This window comes from Chiloscyllium plagiosum, unplaced genomic scaffold (assembly GCF_037043375.1).
Source record: "Chiloscyllium plagiosum isolate Xiang-an unplaced genomic scaffold, Cpla_swu_hap1 HiC_scaffold_10, whole genome shotgun sequence".
NCBI classification, from domain to species: Eukaryota; Metazoa; Chordata; class Chondrichthyes; order Orectolobiformes; family Hemiscylliidae; genus Chiloscyllium; species Chiloscyllium plagiosum.
The window spans coordinates 48,323,725-48,350,071 of NW_028270148.1; the positions used below are offsets into that span (position 1 = coordinate 48,323,725).

The window sequence follows — 26,347 nt, forward strand, 5'->3', positions numbered from 1 at the left end:
CACTCAACATTAAAAAGACCCTAGGAACCATTTTGGGATTAAACAAAATAACGTTCTAACTATATTATAGTGTTACTACATAAAAAAAAATCATCAAAGCCAATTCAAAGCATTTGAGTTCCCTCAATTATTTAATCCCTTTTAAAATCGTAAGTACTTGAATTCATGACCCTACATTAAAGATTTTTCATCCTTAAATTTAGGATTCCATGCTGAGGTAATAAGGTTTATGGAAAGCAGCTAAACAATAATGATAACGTAGTGATAACCCTTGGGAAAATCTCAACAAATAGTTAGCATATTTACTTGTAGAATCATTTTAAACTTTTCTGATTCAGACAAGCATTTTTTCATTTTTCAAGAGTTGTGAATTTAACTATCTTCATAAGTTTGACTATTTAAAACACTGACTGTTGCATGCAGATTGTTTATATAACATTAGAGCTGGGAATTTCAATAACAAGGCTTGACAGTTCCACAGACATAATCTGCTCTTCAAGAGCACATATGAATCCTCCCACAGTATTGGGTTCCAATGTCATGGTGATCCTCGTTTCCTAACTCTCTGATACATTCCTGGGCCTCTTCTCCCTACCAGTGAAAATGAGTTCTGTCGGAAATGAGGACAGGATTTCCACATTTGGGTCCTGCATACCATCTTTGGCAGGAAAAGTGCTGTCTTTTTGTCAATGTCTGTGAGAAATCTAATTTTAAAACAAAATGAGTTATTACCATTTACTCAAACCATTGGTGCAGTCAAATCTGATTCTTAATATTTAATACCTTTTAAAATATACATATATTTGCATCTTTGAACATAAAATTATTTATTTTTTTCTTTTATGTAATACTTGGAAATGTTTTTACTTGCTTCTCTTTCCTGTGGATTATTTCTTTGTATTTCTGTTTTCCAGTCTTTTTCATTTATTTGAGTTCTCTGAACGCTTATTCCTCTGTCACCTCCTCCGTGTCTTTCAGTTGGAGGACGGAGATGTTCCAAGATTCTCATATGTGTAAATGAATCTCTCGGAAACTGGAAAAAGCGACAAAGCATTGGCAACAGTGAATTGGGTAAAGTGTTTGTGACTGGACTATTATCAAAGATAGTAGCACCAAAGGGGGATCTCAAAAAGAGGGGTTATGAGTATCAAACAGTAGAACTGATAAAAGAGGCTGGATTTGTAGGAGCGAATAGGTTAATAAGTTAGGTTAAGAATTAAATAGGAAGGGATATCTTTTACATTACTTAGGTTATACCCTTTCCTTTTTCACTGCATTTGTATCAAAACTTATGATTATGCTGTGTAGAGCAATTTTGGTTCCCACAGCAGTTTCTCAGACCTAGAAATGTGAAGCACAAAAATATCAAAATGAATATTTTCTTATATTTTGAGACCAGCATTCAGCAAGCTTAATCATTGCAGTCTTAACAATAAAACAAGAATTTTATTCTTAGATACTTCAAAACAAAACTGAGAAATATTTGGAAGGGAATTAATTCATTGGCACAGCAACAACATTCAAACAATAAGGAAAGTGTGTGTCTCCTGAGTTTAAAGATCTGTGTCTGGTTTTAAATCCATCACCTGCTACTGACAAAAAATTGGAAATAAGAGCTTGTGTTTGCACAATACCATGATGTCTATACTTCAAAAGTACATCATTGGTCATGAAGTGCTTTGGGATATCCTGAGGTCATGAATGATGCTATATAAGCACAACTTCTTTCTTTTAATGTGTTTCTCCCTTGGGTAGGAACATTTGATTGTTTTGATTTTTCTCCTTTTCCTTTCTGGTCTCATGGGCTATACAACTTCCAAAGCTGAGATGGCATGTACATCACCTGCTCTTTAGTTGATGAGATTTTCCCTGAATCTCTAGATTCTCTCTTACTTTTCCTGAGTTCTCAATTCTTCCTTATAGTGGTGTGAACTGATTTATTTTCTGTGCATTCTTGGTAAGAACACAGCATCTCTTGTGGCTTGAATGAGTTAATTCACCAAACTTAATCCATAACTGAAGTTATATCCTTGCATATTTCTTTCTGGAATGGGCTGTTTGGCTTTTTGGCTATTTAGCTTTGTGATTTACTTGGGATTTGTTTTCTCATCACCTAGTTGGGTACTGGAGAAAGTGATCATCTTCCCTTTGTGGAACATTCCTAATCTTCATTTTGTCATAAATTCAAAATATATGAACCCTTTGCACTGAGTTTTTAAGACTAGTCTAAAAGTAATTTATTTGCACAGAAATGAAAATCTAAAACTCCAAGTAGCACAGGATAGTGAGCAGCTATATGTGAACTATTCATTTGTCGACGTAGGGCAATGTTGAATGGCAGGGCATGACCATTACTTGATTCGTAATGTTAAAAATCATACAACAGGTTATCGTTCAATAGGTTTATTTGGAAGTACAAAATTTCGGAGCGACCCGATAAAGGAACGGCACTCTGAAAGCTTTTATTTCCAAATAAACCTGTTGGACTTTAACCTGGTGTTGTGTGATATTTAACTATCCACCCCAGTCCAACACCAGCTCCTCCACATTTTGATTCATAATGTAAGTTATCCAAATACTTCAAGATTGAGTAACTCCAGTAAGGGAATTCTCATTTGCATCAATGTCAATTAAGAAGGGTTACACCTGAAACGTTGACTTCTCCACCTCCAGATGCTGCCTGGCTTGCTGTGTTCTTCTAGCTTCCTGCCTGTCTACTTTGGATTCCAGCATCTGCAGTTTTTGTGTTTGTCTCTATCCAAACTGGGAAATCAGCAGGCAAAATTGAGCGCACATTTGTCACTCAGTTGCTCTGGGCATTAGTATTTTGTCTCCCTGTGCTACTTTGCCATGCCACAAATGTACATGTTTGCCTATTTCACCACTGTTCAACCATAATTGAGATTGATGCAAATGAGAACTCCCTCACTGGAGTTTCTCAATCTTGAAGTATTTGGATAACTTACATTACGAATCAATTTATGGAGGAGCCGGTGTTGGACTGGGATGGACAAACTTAAAAGTCACACAACACCAGGTTACAGTCCAACAGGTTTATTTGGAGATGCCGGTGTTGGACTGGGGTGTACAAAGTTAAAAATCACACAACACCAGGTTATAGTCCAACAGGTTTAATTGGAAGCAGTAGCTTTCAGAGCACTGCTCCTTCATCAGGTGGTTGTGGAGTCCACAAACTTATGAAGGAGCAGCGCTCTGAAAGCTCGTGCTTCCAATTAAACCTGTTGGACTATAACCTGGTGTTGTGTGATTTTTAGGTATATTTGGAAGTAAAAGCTTTCGGAATGCTGCTCCTTTGTCAGGTAGCTCCGAAAGCTTGTACTTCCAAATAAATCTATTGAACGATAACCTGTTGTGTGATTTTTAACACTATGAATCAAGTAATGGTCATGCCCTGCCATTCAACATTGTCCTATGTCTATGAATGAATAGTTCACACATAGCAGCTCACTATCCTGTGCTACTTGGGGTTTTAGATTTTCATTTATGTGCAAATAAATTACATTTGGATTCAACTTAAAAACTTGGTGCAAAGGTTTTGTTTATTTTGAGTTTATGACAAAATGAAGACTAGGCACACTCCACGTTCCACCTGAAATGTTGATTTCCCAATTTTAGCAGCATAGGCAGTATAGTCATTGTATAGATAATGTATAGGGATAGAGAGAAAAGTGGAGGAGACTTCAACAGTGCTATCTTCTCCTGTGACCTCTACTGCTGCAAAGGACAATAGCAGTAATGTTGTGAAAACACTGCCACCTTCAAATTCTTTTCTAAATCACACATTTCCTGATTTATATGTATCTCATTGTTCGTTGTCTTTATGGTAATGACTTGGAATTCCCTGTATCGTATCCTACTAGTAGAACGATTGCCAGAAAGTCTGCAATTGCTCAAGGAGAATGTTCATTGTCATCTGTTCAAGGCAGCTAAAGATGGACAATAAACATAATGTTGCCTTTTCACTTAGAACGAAGAAAAAGTCAAATCTGTTGATTCCCCCAGTGCTTTCCGGTGACCAGTTAGGAAGACCAGAGGCTCAACAAGAAACAGGCCAATCATCCTCCCAGCAGCAGGTTTGCTGAGGCCAGGGAGATGGAAGATACGGTTTAATTTACCAGAAGAAAAATGCATTAAAAATTAAAAGAAATGTAACTGTACTATCAAATTCAAACATTCATCAGTATAAGAAAAACGTAGGCTAACTGTACAAGTTCAATGTCTCAGAACCTTGAAAGCCGACAATGATCATTTAGATGTTTTTATTTTAATTATATTCAAAAGAATGTATTAATCATTTCATCCTGTCATTCCAGTTTCCATTTTCTCTGTATGTTACACTGTGCTAAATGGTGATGGATTTCATTTTTTTTCTGTGGTACTGTAATTAACTGAAGTCCGTACAACCTAATTTTGTGCACAAACATATATCCCGAATATTGCTTTGGCTTGTATCAAAAGTAATACATTTAGGCTTGTGCAGAAAAAAATTAATTTGATAGCAGATGGTTTGATAAATCAAGAGTCATGTACTTTTCCTTTTTTTCTGGGCTTGGATTATTGGGGTGAAAGGAAACGTCTTCAAAAGCTCTTCTTCAGCATATTAGTTGTTTAAGATCCAGAACTGAATCCAATGCAAATCAGGTTTTGTCTATCGAGATGTTAAGTTGTTTTTTATCATAAAGGTTATTTTTGTATTAAAGTAAAGGCCATGACTGCATAGTGAGGAGAGAAATTAGAATACCACTAGTTCATATTTCGAAAAATGAAATTGAGATTCCCTAGAGGTTTATAAGCAGTTGCTTTAGGGAAGAGGAAACATTTAATGCTGCAGTGAAAGGAACCAAAATAAAGAGCTCACTGGTTCTTGTGTAGGCTGTAAGTAGCACATGAGAAGCAGCATCTAGCATCCGCGTATTCAGCATCAGCATTAGGTTTCATATCCTGTTAAAGATAGAAATATATAGCAGGTAAAATGAACATTGTGCGAATATTAGAGTATTGTTTCTAAGCTTTACATCAGAGCTGTCAAAATGTATTCACAGAATTGGCCATGCATTTAATCTTCAATAATTCTGTACAGTTTCTCAAAATATTTTTAAGTTCATAAATCTATCCTGTTGTATTCCAAAATTTTGCTTGACGTTTTGTCAGCACTGGTTATTCTGATATACTGTACGATTTATAAGACATTCTGGTCATTGAGAATTCCAGATTGGTACAAAGGAAATGGTTATAGCAATTCTTCCGTATTACCATAAATAATTTTCTTTTTGCACAAATCACTGCTGCATGTCAAGCAGTTCTTTATGAAGACAGTATGGTGTAGCCTGCCGATATGTCTGTGTCACTCCTTATTCACTTTTACCTGGGGATACACTGGAGGATTATAGAAAGTCATCGCTTCTTTTATTCCTGCATTTTCCACCCACCCATCATCAGAAATCAGCAACAAGATATTTCCAAACAGTTCCCTTGTAAACAATTAGGTTATACTCAAGATTACTTACATCAGTTTAATAAATCAAACACAAATCTTAGCTATGCAGATATCTGAGAGTTCATGACTATGTTAACTTGTATTAAGCTAAAAGAAATTGCAAAATGATTGGGTTTCATTCTCTGAGATGTTTCAATAATTGACCTTTATAGTTTACAACCTCCGAATTTAACACAGAATGCTAACACTGGTAATGAAGATTAAATAAAGTCTTACCAAAAGCATCAAAGTGAAGATAGATTGAGTCAACAAAAACATTTGCTATAGATCAATGTTATAATATAGTAGTCTGTCTATTTTAAAGCTCTTCTGCAGAAATTTATTTCTGTCTGTTTCTGAGTAGGTAGAAGTAGAATAGGTAAGGCAGTTGGAATTATAGTAATTACTGTGGAGTTTAACAAGATGCTGAAAATAGTTTTTTTTGAATTTGTTTAATCATGGAATGTTCTAAATGTTATAATTTTTAAAAAATCCAAACAGGTTATCAAGATGACATAGAATGCTTATATTATCCAAGCACTGTAACATCTTGATGAGAAATACTATGATTGTTACCCATCCCTCTAAAGGGGTGTTATGCAGTAGACGCCTTAATCAGGTGGCAGAGCAGATTCAGTATCTGATGATTAGTAAGATAATACAAAGTAGACACAAAAAGTCAATCTTCAGTTACTTATCAATAATTTCTGACAAAGCATGAGGAAGATGATGAGCTAACAATATGGTACTTCTGTAAAGCGAGATTTAAGTCACAGAAACTACACTAAAAAAGAAACTGGAAGACCTTAGACTTTTATTATGCTGTGCCGTGTAAATTTAAAGTATTTTCTGTAAAGCATGAAGTTTGCAGGTACCTGCTGCTGATCCAGCTATCTTTTATTTCCAGTGCTATTTGTTGATAGGAGCAGAAGAAAGTGATGGGCAATGTAATGTATTGCTCTCAGCTTGCAAATACTTTGTATAATTTAAGTTCTTGCATGCTATCCATCTTAGGTCTATTTGTTGACCTGATTACATCTCTGAAAGCAAACTGGTCAGCATGTGCTCTCTTAAGTAGACACAAAAAGGGATCACTGGCCCATTACAGCTGTGTAAACTTGAAGCATACATTTTGTTTTGGGGTAGCGGAAACCTGCATTGCTACGGCTGTCAGGACTGAGTTTTAGTATGCAACCTGTTGCAACACTGACTCCCCTGTGGCATGCTGCAGTTCATTTTCCAAACATGCAGCATTGTTTTTAAATATGGAAATATATGGCCATCATTATTGGTGCATTTCTTCAAACGTGTCCAGCATTTGAACCTCAGGCTATAAAAATGTTGATCGGAAAATGGCAGCAGTCAGTTGATGAATGCAGAAGAGAGAAGCATAAATCAGTGCAGGGCACTTCTCTCCTTGTTCTCCACCCCCGCCCCCTCTCGTGTCCACCGAGAATTGTTGTCTATTGGTTCAGAAAATGGAGAAATGAATCTAGCAATACCCAGTGCTGGTTAGCAGATTGTCATTTTTGGGTTTGATGTTCTTTGGTATAATTGTCTTTCATGTGAACAATGGCAGGAGATCTCTGGTGAGCCATGGAAGCATGATAAAAGAGGCTGATCTTGCATAGCAATGTCTTTTATTATTAGTGTATAAAATTAGCAAGCTGGATGTTGTTAGAATTAGCTTTACTGATGTTAATTGTAATGCAGTATGAATTCTGTTAGCAGATTGTGCAGTAATTCTTTGTAAGGCGATAGCTGCAACGATAGGTACTATTAATAGCCTTTTACTTATATTGTATCGTTTTAGTAGGCTTTAATAAGGCAGTCACCGTCAACGGGAATTTATTAGAAAAGTATAGTAATTGATGTATTGCAGCAAGTATGGGCAGAGGCTGAAGTTGATTAATGTATGAGTTGGCTTTTTTAAGGCAGTTTAAAAAGGCTTCTTAACTGGGTCTTCGGAGACCAACACAAACCTACTGTAAACTACTTCATTCCAGTCGGAAAATGACTTGACAGCTGCTCCAGTCTCTGGTGGTTTTGCTTTTCTGATCAGAGAAAATTGAAGTAATATAGTACTCATCAATAATTGCAGTGCTTAAAAATCTTATAAAGGGATTTTGACTGTTTTCCCCCCTGGAGATAAGTTTTCAAAGGTTAAATTAGTTTTACTTGCATTTGCTTCATATATTCAACCTAGAGTAAGGATCAGTTGTGCTTTAAATGGACTGCTGGTTGTGAGTTGCATGAAATTAACATCTTTGTGACTATCTACAGTGTTTAACTGCAAAGTGGTCTCTTCTGGGCAGCCAGTCTTTGTGGCTGCCATACCATAAAGAGACTATACATTAAAAGCACAACAGGGAAACAGGGAGGGAGTCATAGCGATGGTATTCTCTATTAAAACTATACAGTGCCCCCAGCAATTCCATCATTTTGCGATGAACAAAGGCCTGAGCAAGATACCTTTGTGAATACTTTGTATATTTATATATTTCATGAAGAAGATTAAATAGCATATTCAAATATCTAAATGCTAAGCAGTATAATAGAAACATTCTGTTTGCACTTTTGTCTGATGTTTTATATATTTTTAAGCAAAACTATCAATACTGAATGTTAAAGTAATTTTATCACAGAGCTAAGTTGTGGCTTATTGTTTTTAGTTGAAAGAAAAATGTGGACATTTACACAAGTTTATAGTGGCTTTGCGATAAATTATAGCATGACCATCTCCTGGCGCTGAAGTTTCTGGCCAAGAAATGTCATGTACAGTAAACAAACAACTATCTCGCATTGTGTGAACAAAAATGGTATGGAAGACAAAAGTGCCAGACAATGTTTAACAGCTGCCCTCTTGACGCTTGTTCCAAAATGCTTCCCAACAGAATATGCATTTGGTTTGCCTGGTAAATTGCCCTGAATTTATTTTTAATTGTATTTTCTTCAGTCGTATTGAAAGCATTGTTCTGTATCTCTGGAGCATTTTCTCACATATAATCCTTCAGAGAAAGTTGGCATTGTTTCTCTTAGTTTTCCTTTTGAAAAGCCTACTGATACACATATGCCTTCTATCAATGATAAACAGTTTAACAATGTTTCATATTTATTTGACAGTTATACTATGATTCCTAAAGTTGTTGGATAAAGTCATTTGATGTTCTGCAGACACCTAAAACGTGCAAGTTAAGCAGGTATTTACTGATAGTGAAAGAATTGGAAAAACAAAAAGCATTTTATTGCACATTGGTATTATACTTCTCAACTGCCCCACATTTTCTGAGACATCACAGAAAGAATCTCAGCTGAGATTGACTGATTCAGTTCTTATTGACCAAGCGTTCATCTTATTAAAGCAGAGTTCTCTCAATAATTCTTTAAAATAAGCCTTGACAAAAAAAACTATTCATAATGGCTGCAGCCAGTAGCAGGTGTCCCTCACTACAGGTAAATTTTGGATATTATTATAGCTTTTATCCACATTGACTAATAAAGAAATTTACTGTTGAGCTTAAAGTGTGGAAGATATGAGGAAGGTATAATTTTTGATTTTGGCTTTATTTGATTTTGCTGGGTTAATTTTCTCAATTTGCCTTGCAAATTGATTTATGAAAGAATGCATCTTTTCTTGTTTACTTTCAGCTTTGGTAAAAATCTCTGGGATTGCATTTATATTAAATAATGCTGTCAATTAAGTTTTAGTTACAGTATTCGAATGGCCATTTTACCATGCTGACATCCTATGTTAGCAATTTCTAAGTACAAAATATATGACCTCTCTTCTAGCTCCGATTTTCTAACCTATCCAAAACCCCCAATGATGTAAGTCCAGTCGAGGTCATTTTATTGAGTATGCGTAAATATCATGTATTTTCGGTTCATTCCAAAATCTTGATTTTTTTTTACTTCTGACTGCCTATGGACAGTATTTCCTTGCTACATGGGCAAGCACCTGGTTTTGAGGTTTTGGTGAATGATGTGCTTCATCTTAATATGAAGCGAAGTGCACGACTAGTTTCTGCTGACATGTCTTCTTAATGTGTAATAAAAACTATGCATGGGTAATATTGGGATCATACTGCAGGCCGCCTGCATCTTGCAGCTACCCACCTTTTCCACGGAAAATGAATACTAAGGGCTGGATTTTAATTCAGAGGGGGAAATCATGAGTCAGTTCGCTTCTTAACTTGCAATTCTCTCCCAACCTGGTAGTACCCTCCAATGGAATTTTTGTTGTGTGCAGTGGCAAGGTTGTGCTGGAGACAGGGACACCATCTGTTGATGGAGGAACAAGGTAGCAATGTGAGTGCTTGCTGAGGCTGCCTGTGTTCTCTGAAACATCTTCTCAGTTTCGTAGATGACTGATAGCTCTCACTCCTCATTTCTGCTCCACCAAAATCATAAAATTCAGCCCATCGTCAGCACTCACCTTCCAATGAACCAGACCCATACAGTATACCCGCAACCCCACATTTACCATGCTAGTCCACCTAGCCCTACACATCCCTGAATGCGACGGACAGCTTCACCATAGCCAATCCCAATCAATCTGCACATCTTTGGACTCTGCGAGGAAGAGCACTCAGTGGTAACCCACAGAGACATGGAGGAGAGCATCCAAACTCCACACAGATGGTCACCCAACGCTGGGATTGAACTTGGGTCACTGGTGCTGTGATGCCGCAGTGATAATCACTGAGCTACCATGCTAATCTAAGGTTCAAACCCCCATTTGTCTAAATTCTTTGTTTGACAAGTCAAACATGTGTGTCTCTGAAAGAGTCCAGAAGATGTCCATCTGTTCATCCTATTTCAAAGATTTTGCTGCATTCATCTCTAGAGCCTTTGTAGGCAGGTTGTACAGTGGTACCCTATTTGAATACATGGCTCAGTTTCAATGCCCACTAATCAGTTGCTGGGAAAGGGGGAGGGAATCCCAGAATCTCTTCCTACCTGCCAGTTTTAAACCTGACCAGTTCCATTTTGACACAGCTGAGGATATGAAAATCCCATTCAAAGTTTCTAGATTTGCATAGGTTTGCAACTTGGACTGTTGTTCACAAATAGTGCTTTTGACATCATTTTAAGTCAGACACATTTTAGTAGTTTGGGAACCAGAGTAAATTAGTTGGATACCTGATATAAATATGGGTCAGTTTCAAGGCTTTTCTATCATTCTCAAGTTCCTCAGTGTTGAATTTGTCTATTATAAAACCTGCCTGTGAATGCTTGATGATGACAATCAAGAGGCACACCTGTCCTGATGTGGATTAAAGACATTGCAATTGAACTTAACTGAGTACGTGATTATTTAAAATGATAGTGGGCTTTTTATACGTATTCCTGGTTGTATCGGGAAGTTGATTTTTGGAACTGAGAGAAAAGTTCTATCCTGGCCCTTGTTCCCTAATATCCTCTCACAACAAGAGGGCCATAAAGAGAAGTGAGTGAAGGAGGTCAAAGGAGTCCTTATTCCAAATGCATTCACAGGACCAAACCATCTTTCCGCCAGAGGGGACGTTTGAACAAGTGATAATTTTTACGTCACAGCACCAGCTGGACTGCAGCACAGGGTCACACATTTCAAAGCCTGACGCTCAGATGATGAATGTGGACCAAGAGTTTTTACACCACAGGGATATGATGGGTGGTGGCAAGTAGTAGACACACTTTGTCAAAGTAATTAGTACAGTTCCTTCATTGTGGAAACAGCAAAGTAGGAGATCAGGATTCTGGGCTTCTCCACACCTGGTGCAGCTTTTAATGCCAAGCTCGGTCCTCAGGAGCTTGGAGAATGCATGAACGAGAGGGATGTCCGTTCATTGGCTGTGTAGCACATAATGTTGGCCTAGCTTGTGTGTGTGTGTGTGTGTGTGTGTGTGGAGCATTCATCCTGCATCAGCTCCCAATAGATCCTCACTGCAGTTGCTGTCTTGGGTGATTAGTGGACTGCTTTTGTAAAGAATAATATGCTGTGATCCATGGTTCAGGAGAGCTTTCAGGAATCTATCACAGACCACAGAGCTGTGATTATGACTCTATCACTGGAGCCATGCCTGTATCTGAGGTTGGCACAAATCAACATCCCAAAACCTTGGATGTTCAGCATGAAAGCAGCCTGCATGTAGTTTTGAAATTGCTGAAGAATGTTATACACTGCATAGGTACACTGTATGCTTTAGGTCTTGAAAAGGGGCAGAAAACTGGGCTGAAGGAGTAGAGGTATAGCTAAAAGTAGTGTCATAAGGTGCTGAGGAAGAGCAAAGGCACTAATCCTGTCAGCACTAGAACTGTATACCAGCAGATAATTCAGAAAAGCAATCATCCCACCCCTACCCTGCCCCTATTCATACCAACAGCCCCTCCTACCATCAGACCCAGTCCTTCCATTCTCCAGATGAATGATCACAACTTAACCATCACCATTGGTATTTTACACACATCACATAATCTAGTCAATAAACAATGAAGCTTTACAAAACAGGAAATTCAATGATCTGTAATGCCAAATTGGCGGAATATACATACAAAATCTAAGTGTCACCCTGAGTTCTAGCCTGAAGTACTATTCTTACTCATCTTGTACTTAGCAAAGTGTTAGCCTACTATCTACAGGTTGAGAGATGCAAGTCTGTTGTATTTCCACTGAGGATGCTTGGGATGGATATCATGGGTGACCTTGAGGAGCTCAGGCCCAGGAGTGTTTGGTTGCAGACTGCAGCATCTTCTCAGCTGCCAGAACAGTTTAGTTCAGCTACTTTTTTGACACCAACAATAAGCCTGGTATCAAGAGGTGGTAAATTGAGAAAAAATTACAACACGTGCCTACTCCTGAGAGGGTGATGCTATTACCACCAAATGAATTGTGCTTTGAGTGTTTACCTGTCTGAGTTCCTTAAGATCACTTACAATGGATGGCTATCTCGAGCACCCACATTGGATACACAGCAGCCATCTATTTGTAGCCAGTGGTTTAACACTTGGCTGGAACATGAGATGAGCATACAGAGTATTGAAGTGTTGTAGCAGTTTGGAACTCCATACCTGTGCTTTCCTTCTTCCTTCAGCAAGCTATAAGGGATTGAAGAAAGCTACAGCCTGAAAGTGTCTGAACTCAGCTTCTGAGCCTCCATGGAAATTGTTAGAAATTTCACAACTGCAACCTAGCCCTTGAAATGAAGTGTTTATCTTTTCAGAGACCAGATCCTTTCAGGCCCTGGCTTCCTCCAACTCCCTGCAACTTGCTTAAACAAGAAGGAAAACATCTTTTCAGACACTGGTCTGACTATTTACCTTGCTGACCACCTCCTATCATTCAATAATAAGATGTCCATTGACTTATTGTTCTTTTCCACAAGGACTTACATACTTCGGACTGAAAATCATTGCAGCACCCTTTTGGAGTACATTCTTCATGTTCAAGTTCAAATGGGAGGCAACGGCCTTATGATATTATCACTGGACTGTTAATCCAGAGACCCAGGTAATATTCTGGGGACTAGGGTTCAAATCCCGCCACAGCAGATGGTGGGATTTAAACTCAATAAAAATCTGGAATTAAGAGTCTAAACGATGACTGTGACCTCATTGTCAGTTGTCAGTAAAACCCACCTGGTTAACTAAAGCTGTTTCGGGAAGCAATTGGCCATTCTTATCTATGTGTGACTCCAGACCCACAGCAATGTGGTTGACTCTTAACTGCTCTCTGGGCAATTAGGGATGGCTGAGCTAGTGAATGAGTTGAAAAAAAGTACTGGAGCCCATGGTACTGGCAAAGTAGACAATGCTGAAAGGAAGTGCAGACTATAACTGAATTCTTGCATTTCCTCTCCACCAGGAGATGAACTGCTAGTAACCAGTTGGAACAGCCATGATGTTAGTTACAAAAATTAGACAGAAAGCAGGTCAATTAAATTTCCTCATTTAGGGTCCTGAAGGAAGACAGTGACGCCACATTTTTGCCTGTCCAAGTCCAATGAATTTGATAAACCATGTAAATTCTATGAAAGTTTGAAGCTGCATTAAAGTGTGTGCTATTGAAATACAGCATCGAGTAGCATATTACTTTAAACGTGTCCTTTCATCAATTTTTTTCTGTTTGCAGTGGCTGTTTGTGTATGGTGAATTTGGAAAATGATACAAAGTGTCTTGGATGATGATGATAAAAAATGACCCTAATTCTTTTTAAGAAGGAATTATGCAATACTTGAAGTTAGCACTTGCAGTTGTTCCCCTATCCACTCCCCTATCCGACTCTATCTTCCAAGATCTGAATCTTGGCCGAGCATTCAGAAGAAGGATGATTGTATCAGGACGATGGAAGTGAAGCCAGTAAATGAGTCAAACTCGCTCTCTTGTCAGACTTTTATGTGTTCTAGCAGATGAGGAGAGTACAGTGCCCAGAAAGTGATTTTCTGTCCATTCTCTTTGGTTTGGAGAGAACCTGAACTAGGTGTCAGTTTTTGTAAAAAAACTTTCCTTTGTTGAGGAAGGAAAAGTTAAATTCCTTCTGTCTTCTAAAAATGAATTTGTATATGAAATATAAAACATAATTCCTCTATGAAAGACGCATGTGCTACTTGCAACTAATTGTTTTATCGCCACTTAGGAAATAAGTGGCCAATTTTCACTGGCAATGTGTTATGCCACAGAGTGGTGGCTGATGGGATTGCATTTACAAATCCTTCCCAAATGTTGGGTTCGGTGGATGCCAGGCACCAGCCTACAGGAAGGGAGAAGTGTGAGCCAGACTAGAACACTTCTGCACCCCCTGGTGGCTAGCTCAGAACAACATCTACAGTGCTCTGGGATCAGATCGACCAATCCCTGCATTGTAACCAGTGTGCAGAACAGAGAGATCAAACTGAGGAAGTTTGTAACTGAAGAAGGTTGGAGGACTCCGAGGAAAAAAAGAGAAAAAAACTAATTTCTATTGGGTTAAATACACACTCATTATTCTTTCCCATTAACTAAGTGAATGATCTGTAATAGTTTTGACAATCAATGTAGAAAATGCTGACTATGCCTGATTTTAAGGTAGCCGACAGGTGGAATCAAGCTAGCAATGCAAAAGTGGCATCAAATCACTTACTGTCTCCTTTATGATGACTGCTAACATCTTGGAAGAGGCCTTATGATGGATGACAGGCACATCTGCCTGTTGTAGAGGTAGACACTTTTAATACGTAAGTTATGTCCCCTGTACATGTCTAGATAGCAATTTCAACAAATCTTTTCTCATTTATTTTTTGTGAAACCAGGTGGAGACAACCCCGACTCCGCTGCAGTACTTTGGATTGCTGCCTCCTTACTCACTTATCCCATATCTCCCATGATCAGCTCTCCCACCCTTCATTATCAAACCCACATGCTGCTGGCCTGCTCAGCTCTGCAGTTTGAGGGGTGAGGTGGAACATGTTGTATGTTTACAATGTACAATTCACTGGGGCCATGCAAAGCTAGTCCAACGGTCAATGGCAGAAAGGTCATAATCTACGTCATTATCTCTACCCTCTGTGCATGCACTGCTCACAAGTAAAGAATTGGTGTTGTTTAGGAAACTCCAAAGTCTCTGTGTATCTACCGATGTATGTGTGTACGAGAGAGGGATGGAGATAGAAAGAGACTGAGGGTGGAATTTTGACATTCGGGGAAGGAAACAGGAGTCACAAATGTTCTGTGATCTTGAACATGTCCCCAGGGTTCACAGTCATGGGAATTTGACCAGGAAATCCGTGGCTCATTTAGTCACACTCTTGCTTCTGAGTTGCAAGGTACATGTTTCAATTCCCTGTCCGGGGCTGGAGAGGAAAGGCTGGCACTGGCGTGCAGTGCTGAGGAAGTATTGCATTGCCAGACATGCCATCTCTCAGATGAGGTGTTCCTGAGGCCCTATCTGCCTGTTCAAATGGATGTAAAATATCTTATGGTGCTATTTTGAAGATGGACAAGGGAGTTCTCCTCAGTGCCCTATCCAATATTTATCCTTGATCAGGATCATAAAGACAGATTGCTTGGTCATTATCACATTGCAGTTTGCAGGGATTTGCTGTGTGCTAATTGGGTGCTGTGTTTCCTGCATTGCTACAGTAACGTCAGTTCAAATGTAAGTATTTCATTTGCTGTAAAGCACCTTGATGCGTCCAGTGATTGTGAAAAATGCTATGTAAATGTAAGTCTTTACTTCTATTCTTTTTACAGAGCAGCCTTTTGCTGTGTCCACACCAGGAGGGCAGGGAAGATGTGAAGGCCTGCCTACAATACTGGCTTCCTGGCATGGCATGGGATCCAGGCAGTTAAACCCTCCCGTGTTGCCTTGGCAAACTGGAGGTTGAGTGTAAAATTTCACATGACCTCCTTTAAAGTGCCATGAATAAGTCCCTTAAGGAAGTTGCCTGGATCATGGAACAGATACTAGTCTGGCCTGCGCTGAATCCCCCTAAGCATAAAATGGCCGTGCCAGGAGCAAGGTCTGGATTCTGGCAGCTTGTCTGCTGGCAGTATGTTGGGGTTCTGCCCCCTTGTCTCTATCCTGGGCAAGGCTAGAAAATTCAGCATTAAATGCCAATGTGTATCACATGCTTTAAGATGATAACCTTTGGCATTGCACAAAGATGAAAGTCTTTATGTTACTCAGTTTTTTTTAGTGAGAGAATATAAATGATGCTGCATAGTTACTGTTAAGGATATCATTTTATTTTGTGGGCTCAGGTGGAAGTAGTGACTGAACTTTATGATAAATTTGGTCACTCTGATTAAAGTACTGATATTATTTCTGTACATTTTTTCAGGCTGTGGCTATTGATTGTTTTAATATTAGTAATTGACATGTTGGGATTTGTGAAATATGACACAATATTTTGTGAAGACTGGAATGCAGCATCATGTCTTGTGCATTTTTTCAGCTGACATTTAAAACTTATTCAAATGCTGCAAAATTAACAAAGCATGTTCACTGTTAGTTTTGTTATCACATCAATAATGTCAACTGACTTTGACAGAAAAGAATGCAAACTTGTTGGATTAGAGTTAATTCAGTAGCAACCACTTGTTTTAATTTGAAATCAAAGAAGTGAAGATGTCCACACAATCCTGCATTTCAAACAATAATGCAGACTCTTAAATATTTTTCCAGCTAACAAATAATTTACCACAGTCAATGTTTATTTGATGATGATACTGAAAATGAAAGAGCTGTGCCTAGACTTAATTTTGACACTGTTGATATGGAATCAAGAAAATCTTTCCAGCATTATGAAAAGAAACAAAAAAAAGCTGCAGTCCAAGAGATTTTTTTCAATGCTGTGCGGCTATAATTGTTAAACTAGCTAAAACGATATACATGTAGAACATCAGGGTGGACAGACTTGCCCTCATTTCCATTGCTTTTCTGTGTTCGATCTGGAGGAATGCCTCCTTCAGATGACCTGGCTGAGATGGGAAGGGTCAACAGATGTAGGATTACTGGGAAGAACCAGTTTTGTACCAATTTAATGCAAGATTTCTCTGTGCCGTTCCTACATTCCTGCTCACAGTTTGTTTTATTGTACTGAAGTTGATTGTAATGTTTTGGGGTTAGCTATTCTTTTTAAACAGGATAGATTTACTGTTTAAGTGTAGATAACTTCCAAAGGATTACCTTAACAAATGGTTCAACAGAATCACTGCAGTATGCTTTCAAACTTGATTGCAACTTTTTTGAGGCAGGGGCTGGTTTCAATTTGGCAAGGCTTGGATGGTATGCCTCTTGATTATAGCAATTGGGGTCCTATGCTACAGTTAGAGTGCTGATCACATTTATCAGGGACATATGGACAGTGGGCATTAAGGATCCTTAAAGGCACCTCTACTGGCTACCCCCAAAAAACTATTCCAAGACATTTCTCAGGTCACTGCAGGTCTCTGCCTGTCAGATCAGGACGTACTCACCTTCTTATTTGCTGGCCTCCCTCAGTCAAATTTCCCTTTAGCCTGATTCACTTATCTTTCTTGGCATCAGAATGCCTCATTGGACTGTAACTCCATTTCTAACCTACTGCAAATTTATTTAAAAGTAAGTGAACAAAAGGTGATGGCACATTGTTGAATGCAATGGACACAGGCTAAGCATTCTCCCTTCAAATTATCCAGAATAAAAAAAAGTGAAGCAATGCAAATTTGTTGGAACAAAGGCCTTAATTTGAAAGGGTAGTGGGAATGATGCACAATGTCCAAAGATGCACCTAAACTCGAGTGACTGAGAGGCGCAGTCAGTTTTCCTGGTGGAAAATAATTTAAATATATTCCTCATATCCCGCTCTGCACTTATCCAGATTCACTATCTGTCCAAAGGAACGGTGACTCTGAACTAAGTAGGCCCCCTCCTACTTTTAGTGTGACCCTTATTGATAGCTTGAATTGTCACCATAACAATCATGGTGGCTGGAAATGCTGCGGGTTGAAGCCAGTAGTTCGATTTTTAAACTTTTAAAGACTCCTAACATTACTTTGCAGTGAGTCAGGGGGTGGAGGTGAAGTGAGGGGAGGGGTTAAAATCCTGGTCTGGGTCTCTTGGTATTATTTTCAATGTTTTCTTTATTCAGTGTAAGCTTGCTGTTGATACTCCTTGGAGTTTCACTAACATACCTCTCTTCCTCATGGTTTATGACAGCCTACACAATTCATTTTTAAAGAAAACTGTGTAAAACAAGTTTCAACTCGTGTTCTCATATCCTCCAAACCAGCTGCTAATATGACACAAAACGCATAAGGTGTTTGTAGTTGAATTGGCTGAATTTAGTGTTTTACTGATTGACCTTCTGGTCAGACATAGCATCTATATTTTGTAGCTACTGTATCAGAAAAGGTGGACCATTTTCTGTGATTGGGCCTATTTTATAACACCAAGAAAGTAGGCAGTTCCATTCTCTCCAGTTTCACTCAGGAAGGAAAATAATGCACTGAATTGTAAAGGTGTAAGCAAAGTGAAACTATCTCAAAACGTTTTATTATTCATTCTTTCATGTTTCTCAGTCTTTTGATTTTCCAATAAGATTGGAACTTTTCTTTTAATCACTTTTTCCCTTTATCCATAAGAGAACCTTTTTGATCTTTAAATTAAAAAGTAACATTCCAGTGATAACAATAACAATAGTGAATAACTAAGTGCATTCTTTTGATCTGTTCTCAACGTATATTTTTAAACAGTTTATTTTAGATAAGAGCATAGGAAAAATTATTTACATATTTGATAACCATTTTAATAGCACTAAGACTGTGAATGCTATCAGAACTTGAAATAATTCTTTAATATTTAGCGATAACACTTTTGAGCATGTTTTGACGTTACGTGCATGTTTTTCTGTTAAGTGCACATGACCAGTTGGATTTGATAAGACCAAAGACTCTGGAGTCAGTTGTCTGTGTTCTTGTTCACAAAGTTAAATAAAGAATGAACAGTGAACAATGTACCACAGTGGAAGTGGCAGTGTAGTACTACATAGATGTATTTTCAATGGAAAGTACATACGAGCAGTGTACTTTAAACTATTTTTCTTCAACCAGTGTATTTAAATCTGCTAAAGTAAAATATTTTCTTTGTTCCTAATACTTTTAATTCAGTAACTTGTTAGATATTCGTTTTCAGGACTGTTAATGCTTCAGCACAATATCAAAACATGCAAGTAAATTATAGTCTGTCTGATTATTGGGGCCATGTTTGGTGTAGAAGATACTGAATTGTCGAAAGAAATCATAAATTTCTGAAATTACGTGCCAAGAATATTTTAATATAACTCCCTGTTTTGTAAATTAATATGTTTTTAACTGAATCATTCTTTACATGACATTACCTGTGTGTGCAATCTCCCCAGGCTGTATATTAGATGGTGAGATATTTTGGGGAATGGCGTAAGATTGTGAGTGAACCCTTTTCTAACCAAGCCCCAGATGTCGAGATGAGATATTTGCCTGTTATTCATAGAATCCCTACAGTGTGGAAGCAGGCCATTTGGCCCATCAAGTCCATACTGACCCTCTTGTATAGATCCCACCCAGAACCAGATTCACCCCACCTACCCAATCCTATCCTTATAACCCTGCATTTCCCATAGCTAATCCACCTAGCCTGCACAACCCTGGACACAATGGGCAATTTAGCATGGCCAATCCACCTATCCTGCATAACCCTGGACACTATGGGCAATTTAGCATGGCCAATCCACCTACACTGCACGACCCTTGGCACAATGGGCAAGTTAGCATGGCTAGTCCACATATATGCATGATCCTGGACACAATGGGCAATTTAGCATGGCTAATCCACCTACCCTGCATGACCCTGGACACTATGGGCAATTTAGCATGGCCAATCCACCTACATTGCACGACCCTGGACACAATGGGCAAGTTAGCATGGCTAGTCCACATATATGCATGATCCTGGACACAATGGGCAATTTAGCATGGCTAATCCACCTACCCTGCATGACCCTGGACACTATGGGCAATTTAGCATGGCCAATCCACCTACCCTGCACGACCCTGGACACTATGGGCAATTTAGCATGGCCAGTCCACCTACCCTGCACGACCCTGGATACTATGGGCAATTTAGCTTGGCCAATCAACCTAACCTGCACATCTTTGGACTGTGGGACCACCTGGAGGAAACCCACGCAGACACAGGGAGAATTTGTAAACTCCACACAGACAGTTGCCCGAGGTTGGACTTGAATCAGGTCCCTGGCGCTGTGAGGTAGCCATGCTAACCACTGAGCCACCATGCTGCCCATTAATGGGGATTATTGCTCATTATCAGCCTTGTTACTGCCTAATCTCACATCATTAATATGCACCCACCAGATAGAAGCGAGATGCCAAGAATACCCAGCATAAAAGTCAGAACGGGTGCCTGGAGATTGCATTCACTGCTTGCTCCTCCTGACCTGAGTATTGGACATCCCAGAAACAACATCCCAGGGAACGTTGCAGTGGCTACATGTACTCCACATCCATGGACAAATGCCAGCCCCTCCACATCATCGAGGTACATTTCCGATCCATTTACAATATTCTTCTGCACTTTAAAGATGTACTTTGCAGTGCACTGGCCCTGCTCATTGGAATGCTGCTGCAGGAACAGGCAACACCCAGCTCACAGATTGGACCAGGCTGTATCTCAGGGCTGCTTGCTCCACCTCCTAGCGTTCATTCACTTCATGCCTACCTGGATGCTGGCAGCATCCCTGCATTGCCCTGCTTTGTCTTACCTTGTAGCACTTGGCCTCTCACTTAAAAGGCTCACAGTACTGCTGTCTCACATGGCTGGGGGTGGATGGGATCGTAAAGTGGTCAGATAAATGGGCTGAATGAGGACTTGAGGAAGTACAAAGACTGTGGGTTGATGGGGAGGGCTACGAGGAAAGGAATGTTTACATTTGAAGGTTCACCAAGGCAGAGTCCAAGCCTGAGACTCAATTTTTAAGGTTGTCCGCTGTTGCTTTCCATCATGCTGTAAAGAACATGTGCGTAATAGAGATGAACATGCAGTCACCACAGCCAGAGTGGGCAGGATAAGTGCTTTGTTCTGTGAGGGAGGAGGCTTTGAATTTTGAACGATGTGAGGCTCTTCAAAGTGTAACACCATTACACGTAGCCAAAATATGGGAAGATTCAGCAATTCCCCCTGTCTCAACACACCGTTCAGAGCTGTATCTTCCATCTGTTGCTGTTTATGCATTGTGATCATTTGTAATTACTGCTGCTGGACATTAAATTTTCAAGTGATGCATTTTTTGTTCCAGATGTTCCTATAATTTGAGACTATGTTAGCTTGTTGCTTAATATTTTATACAGTATTTGAAATGTGAGTTGATGGAAGTAAGTAATCATCAGACAATATAGCTTTGAGTAAACAATAGTCAATAGTTGTAATAATATATAAGTTTTGTTGATGGCAGCATGCATATAAAGGGAAATTGATATTTCAAGGAATTGTGAGCAATTAGACGAATAAACAATAAACATTGATTGTATGTAGGTCTGTGGGTTAGTTAAAATTGGCCTACTTAAGATAGTATACATGGACAGCAGTAGAGAGAAGACTCCTCCATTGACACCAGGAGCAAAAGGAATTGCTGTAGATGCAGCTTACAGTTTTGCATGACTAAAAATAATGTCCACAATCAATATACTGAAGATAGCTTTCATTACCTCAGACAAAGAAGCAAAGTATCCTGTCTAAGGCAGTGTTGTTGCTCGGAATTCTGACATTTAATTGCGGTGTTAGCTAGTACTTGCTGAACCAAACTGCAACAGCAAGCATTTTGTTTCTTTTCAGGTACCATACCTAAGGGGGGTGGTTGCGACCATGGATTTGCATTGATTTGGTCAGTGAATATGTTTGACAGAATACTGCACTAGTTCATTGTTGCCTTTGTCTGGATGATCGACTGGGAAAATCTCACAGTTCCCAGTTACTGTCAGCATATTGGAAGGATAAATGCTGGTAGTCAACCTGATTGACTGCATTATGAGCACCTGAATTGAGACCAAGTGTAGGCTCCATCAAGCCTGCTCGGCCAATTAATAACAGCATCATTGATGTAATTGTGGTCTTGAATACACTTTCTGACTTATCCCCGATACCTTACAGCTCCTTGTTATTTATCGTCCATGGCCAACAAGTCCTGAAGCGGGAATAAACCCAGAGCTTCTGGCCCAGATGTAGAAATGCTACCACCATCCCCCTAGTCCTCTTCAGAGCAGGTATTAGGCTAATGAAAATATGTGACTTGGCCATTGGTAGCCCAGTTCAATTGACCTGCATCTTTCAGAGCTTACAGAAATATGAATAATGGGAGGATTCTACTTAAGGGATTGGATTTTCAAATGTCGTTGGGGCCTTGATCCAATATAGACATAATTTCAAAATTGCAGTGCCAAAGGTAATCTCACACAACATCAGCTTATAGACCTATAAGTTTATTTGGAAGCACTAGCTTTTGGAACACTGCTCCTTCAGCAAGTGGCTGTTGAGCAGGATCATTAGACACAGAAGTTATAGCAAAAGATTACAGTATCATGCAACTGAAACAACATATTGAACATTGTTCAATTGTTCATTGAAATATTGTTCAATATGATTTTTAACTTTGTTCACTCCAATCCAACACTGGCACCTCCACAAAAAGGTCATCTCAGGATCCTATGCCCCTTGGATAGTTTCAAATTTTCCAAAGTCTGGCGGGGGTTTCAATTAATGGCCCACTAAGTTCATTTAAGAGCTTGTTAAATGCAGGATTTTCAAAGGACAAATCGCCAAATCCTAAAGATCTGATGGGAGTTAATGCCAAGCTGTTGCATTCATTGTAAGATGATCAGAAAATTTCTTGTATTTGTGGACAACTTGTAAAGGTCAAGTGCTGGACCTTTACTTTAAGTGCATGACCATTTTCCATCATATCAAAGCTGCTGGCCTGCCTGCTGTTCCAGGCAATGCAGCATCATTCCCCATCATGGATGTTTCCTTTTCCACCAAAGCCAGGCTGTCAATCCTACCTCTTGATGTGACTAATTGAGCACCGGGATCATCTCTCTTCTAGTTAGGGTATTTACATTTTAAAACAACAGTGTGAAATTTATAAGCCCATCACATTCTGAATACCACTTCATAAATTTCATTGCAAATTTGTAGACGTCGCCCAGGATCTTAGGCTGAAATGAGGTGAAATTGGTCTTGCATTGTAGTCCAGTGCAGGCAACAACAAATTGGCGGCCTGCTTTACATGTCTTCCATTCTCATTTTTCATCAAAATCAATTGAAAAGAATATCAGGTGGGGTATAAAATCAGCTGATAATTCACTATTATCCATTTTGTGTTAAATGACAAAGGCCAATTTAACCCTCTAGGACTCTTTGACAATGTAGTTCTGTAATTCATTGCAGGAAAAACAGAATAATGTTTTTTTTTTTGAAAATTCATTTTGTATTGATATTCATCTGGTTATGTTTTGAATTGTGCAAAAAATAGCGTCAAATTAATGAGTTACCTATCCTTAAAGTAAGGTATTACTGGTTATTAGATTAGCTACAAGAAAATTGTGGCATTCCCCTAACATTTCCCTCACCACCACACATCACATGGGCAATACCGATAATTTATCTATGAAAAAATGAAAAGGTAACTATGAGCCCTTTTCCCACTGTGGATAAATGAGGTATTTAGCTCATGTTAAAAATCTACTCTCACGCCATCAGCTATTGAATGCATTTAATATATTATGAAAGGAGTTCTCATACAAGAACAAAGTCCTTAGTGCTGGGAGAGTGCAAAGTGCACTAACTAGAGAAACACGAAACCAGAGAGAAATTTACTTTCAGCAGAAAGGCAATAGTGATGGTTTTTGGTGTAACTTAAGACCCTGACTGGAAGGAAATGTGGAATAGAGAAGAGAACAGTTACAATCGCAATGATAAAGACTAAAGAATGGATTGTGGAGCAGAAGAACCTAAAACTAGTTCAGGAGAAATGACTGAAAAAAGTGTAGTTCCAAAGATATTTCAAAATTTCCTTATCCTTTAATGATCTTATATTCCAACATAATTGCTGAATGTATGTAAATTATCTTGTGGGACAGTTTAACTTTCACTATATTTCCTGTTTAAGAGCAATGCTAAAAATATAGTTTAATAACTGGGTAATGAAATAAATAGTGCACCATGTATGCTTACAACATTAATTTTTCTTTATTTTGTTTGCTAAGGAGTGCACAACCAAAACCAGACCAGCGTTTGTACCAAGCATCCCCATGTCATGATTAAATGATCAGACAAAAGTTGAAGGCACCTCTGTTTTGTAGATAGCTTTCAGAAACAATATTCCCTTTAAGCTGCATGGCATGTAGCAACCCACAAATCCCCATGTAGTCATACACATGGTCTCTTTAAATTTAATATATGTATGGTGGCACAAAAATGTTTAACACCTTTTGAGAAACTGCCCAGGCGTGCACACACAAACATAAGTTACTCAGAATAACATGTTTCCCTATAGCAATGTACATTTTTTCAAAGCAAGCATTAGCAGTGATCTTTGTGACTTCTAAATATCCTATTTTAATCAATAAGTGGAATAAGAGACAACTTATAGGTCCCTTTTTGTACAGTGGACTCACAACCTAATAGCTGAGTTGAAACTGCTTAAATCTATTCTTTGCCAAATATTGTGAGCAGAGGGAGAAGATTTTCATCTCATCAGTCTCAGCTATGTCAGTCTCAACCCAAAGAAGTAAAGATAGTGTGATATTCATTTGAACGTTTCAGATGTTTTTGGTCAGATTGCACTCCTTTATTCAACAGGCATCTTTTCCTCATAGACTCTGTAGGACTTTGATTCATTAAAAACTCTGTTACCGCACATGAATGCATGCCTCAATATGCCATAGCAAGTGCTATAGTGTGCACGCAGTGGGAGCATCAGTCCTCAAAATAAATCAGGTTCTCCTCATGTAAACACCATGACAGCCTTTAGGCATTTTAACAGAGTAAAACACTGCAACTCTTAAGTTATTCAGAATGAATGATTTGAATTGGAACTGAGTTCCATGTAAACTGAAGTTAAGAGGCTTATTTCCCAAGCTGTTCTTTATTAGCTGAAATTATTGTCCACCAATTGTGCACATTACAGCTACACAGCATGCTGCTGCCACAGAAATTCTAAACAGGAAAAAATGTAGAAGCAACTGAAGTAGCAGGGCATAGAGTTCAAATGTAAAAAAAATATTGCCGACACAGTTTTACTATACCTCCTGCAAAATTGAGGCATTTGTTCAGGTACCCAATTATAGTAATGTGGTATGCAGTACCTTGGTAGGTGTTTCTATACCAAGCCAGAAGAAACAATTGTAATCCTTTAAATGCACTTAAGAAATTGATGTTACAGCCTCACAATCTGTTGCAGGACTTGCTTCCTGGCTGATTGCAAGCATTTCTATCTTAATTGGATCACTGGAATGTGATCTGTATTTTGGTTTTAAGATTATGTAAGACTGTGACTTTGTTGTGACAGCCTAAAACAGATGCTGAATTGATGGATATTCTGACCCTTAATGTAGATAAGTGGTATTTGCAAATCTATCCACATAGATCCTTGGAAAAACTGCATTAAAAAAGACAGTGTCCATCTTGTGCAGGAAGTTTAACTTAATTTTCATTTCTTTAATTTAATACCATAGCTATACAGAACTGCCATAGATAGCCCCAACAGTTTTTGAGATGAATTGTTTATTAATCCATTTTTAAATTGTACTGAAAGTGGATTTATAGCAATGACATATTTATGGTATTGCGTGTGGTATTTTGTTAAGTCATATTGATTTGTAAGTCATCGAACCCTAAAGGACAACATATTTCCTGTTGTTATTTAATATAACCCCATAACCAAAACTAGTCATAAAGTATGTGACTGTTGCTCCAGTTAGCTTTGATTCACGCTCCTAGCTGAGATTGAATTTTCAGAGTCTAGTGGGGGTGGGGAGTGGGGTGGTGGGTGGGAGTGTAGGTATGAAGGCTGAAGAGCTCAGGATTTTATGCTGCCAGCCAATGTACCAGTTTCCTCTAATCATCCCAATCTGGACCTAATCTTCCTGGATGGAGATGGAATAGGAGCTGGAAGGGGTTGTTGAGCAGCACAATGGCGCAGAGGTTAGCACTTCTGCCTCTCAGCACCAGCGACCCAGGTTTGGTTCCAGCTTTGGGTAGCTGTCCATGTGGAGTTTGCACGTTTTCCCTATGTCTGCATGGGTTCTCTCTCGGTGCTCTGGTTTCCTCCCACAGTTCTCATATGTGGGAGATTAGGTGGATTG

General features: G+C 38.9%; 1 protein-coding gene and 1 long non-coding RNA gene across 11 annotated transcripts in view; one reads left to right on the forward strand and one right to left on the reverse strand.

The window, feature by feature from the left end:
* Window positions 1-26,347, forward strand: part of esrrga (estrogen-related receptor gamma a) — a 238,567-nt gene that overhangs the window by 59,827 nt on the left and 152,393 nt on the right. The window contains exon 4 of one of the 10 annotated variants that reach the window (XM_087991322.1): window positions 20,345-20,528. The exons of 8 other annotated variants lie outside the window; for them this stretch is intronic. In XM_087991322.1, the coding sequence (XP_087847448.1) occupies window positions 20,356-20,528 (173 nt within the window). In that variant the 5' untranslated portion in view covers window positions 20,345-20,355. Of the gene's footprint in view, window positions 1-20,344; window positions 20,529-26,347 lie in introns of those variants that run through there. One more of the 10 variants, XM_087991320.1, reaches the window with a different exon arrangement.
* Window positions 120-26,347, reverse strand: part of LOC148148953 (uncharacterized) — a 32,552-nt gene continuing 6,324 nt past the window's right edge. Inside the window, exons 2-4 of the long non-coding RNA XR_015758433.1 lie at window positions 4,880-4,962; window positions 868-1,033; window positions 120-704 (exon numbers count right to left, since the gene is read on the reverse strand). This is a non-coding gene — a long non-coding RNA (uncharacterized LOC148148953). The remainder of the gene's footprint in view (window positions 705-867; window positions 1,034-4,879; window positions 4,963-26,347) is intronic.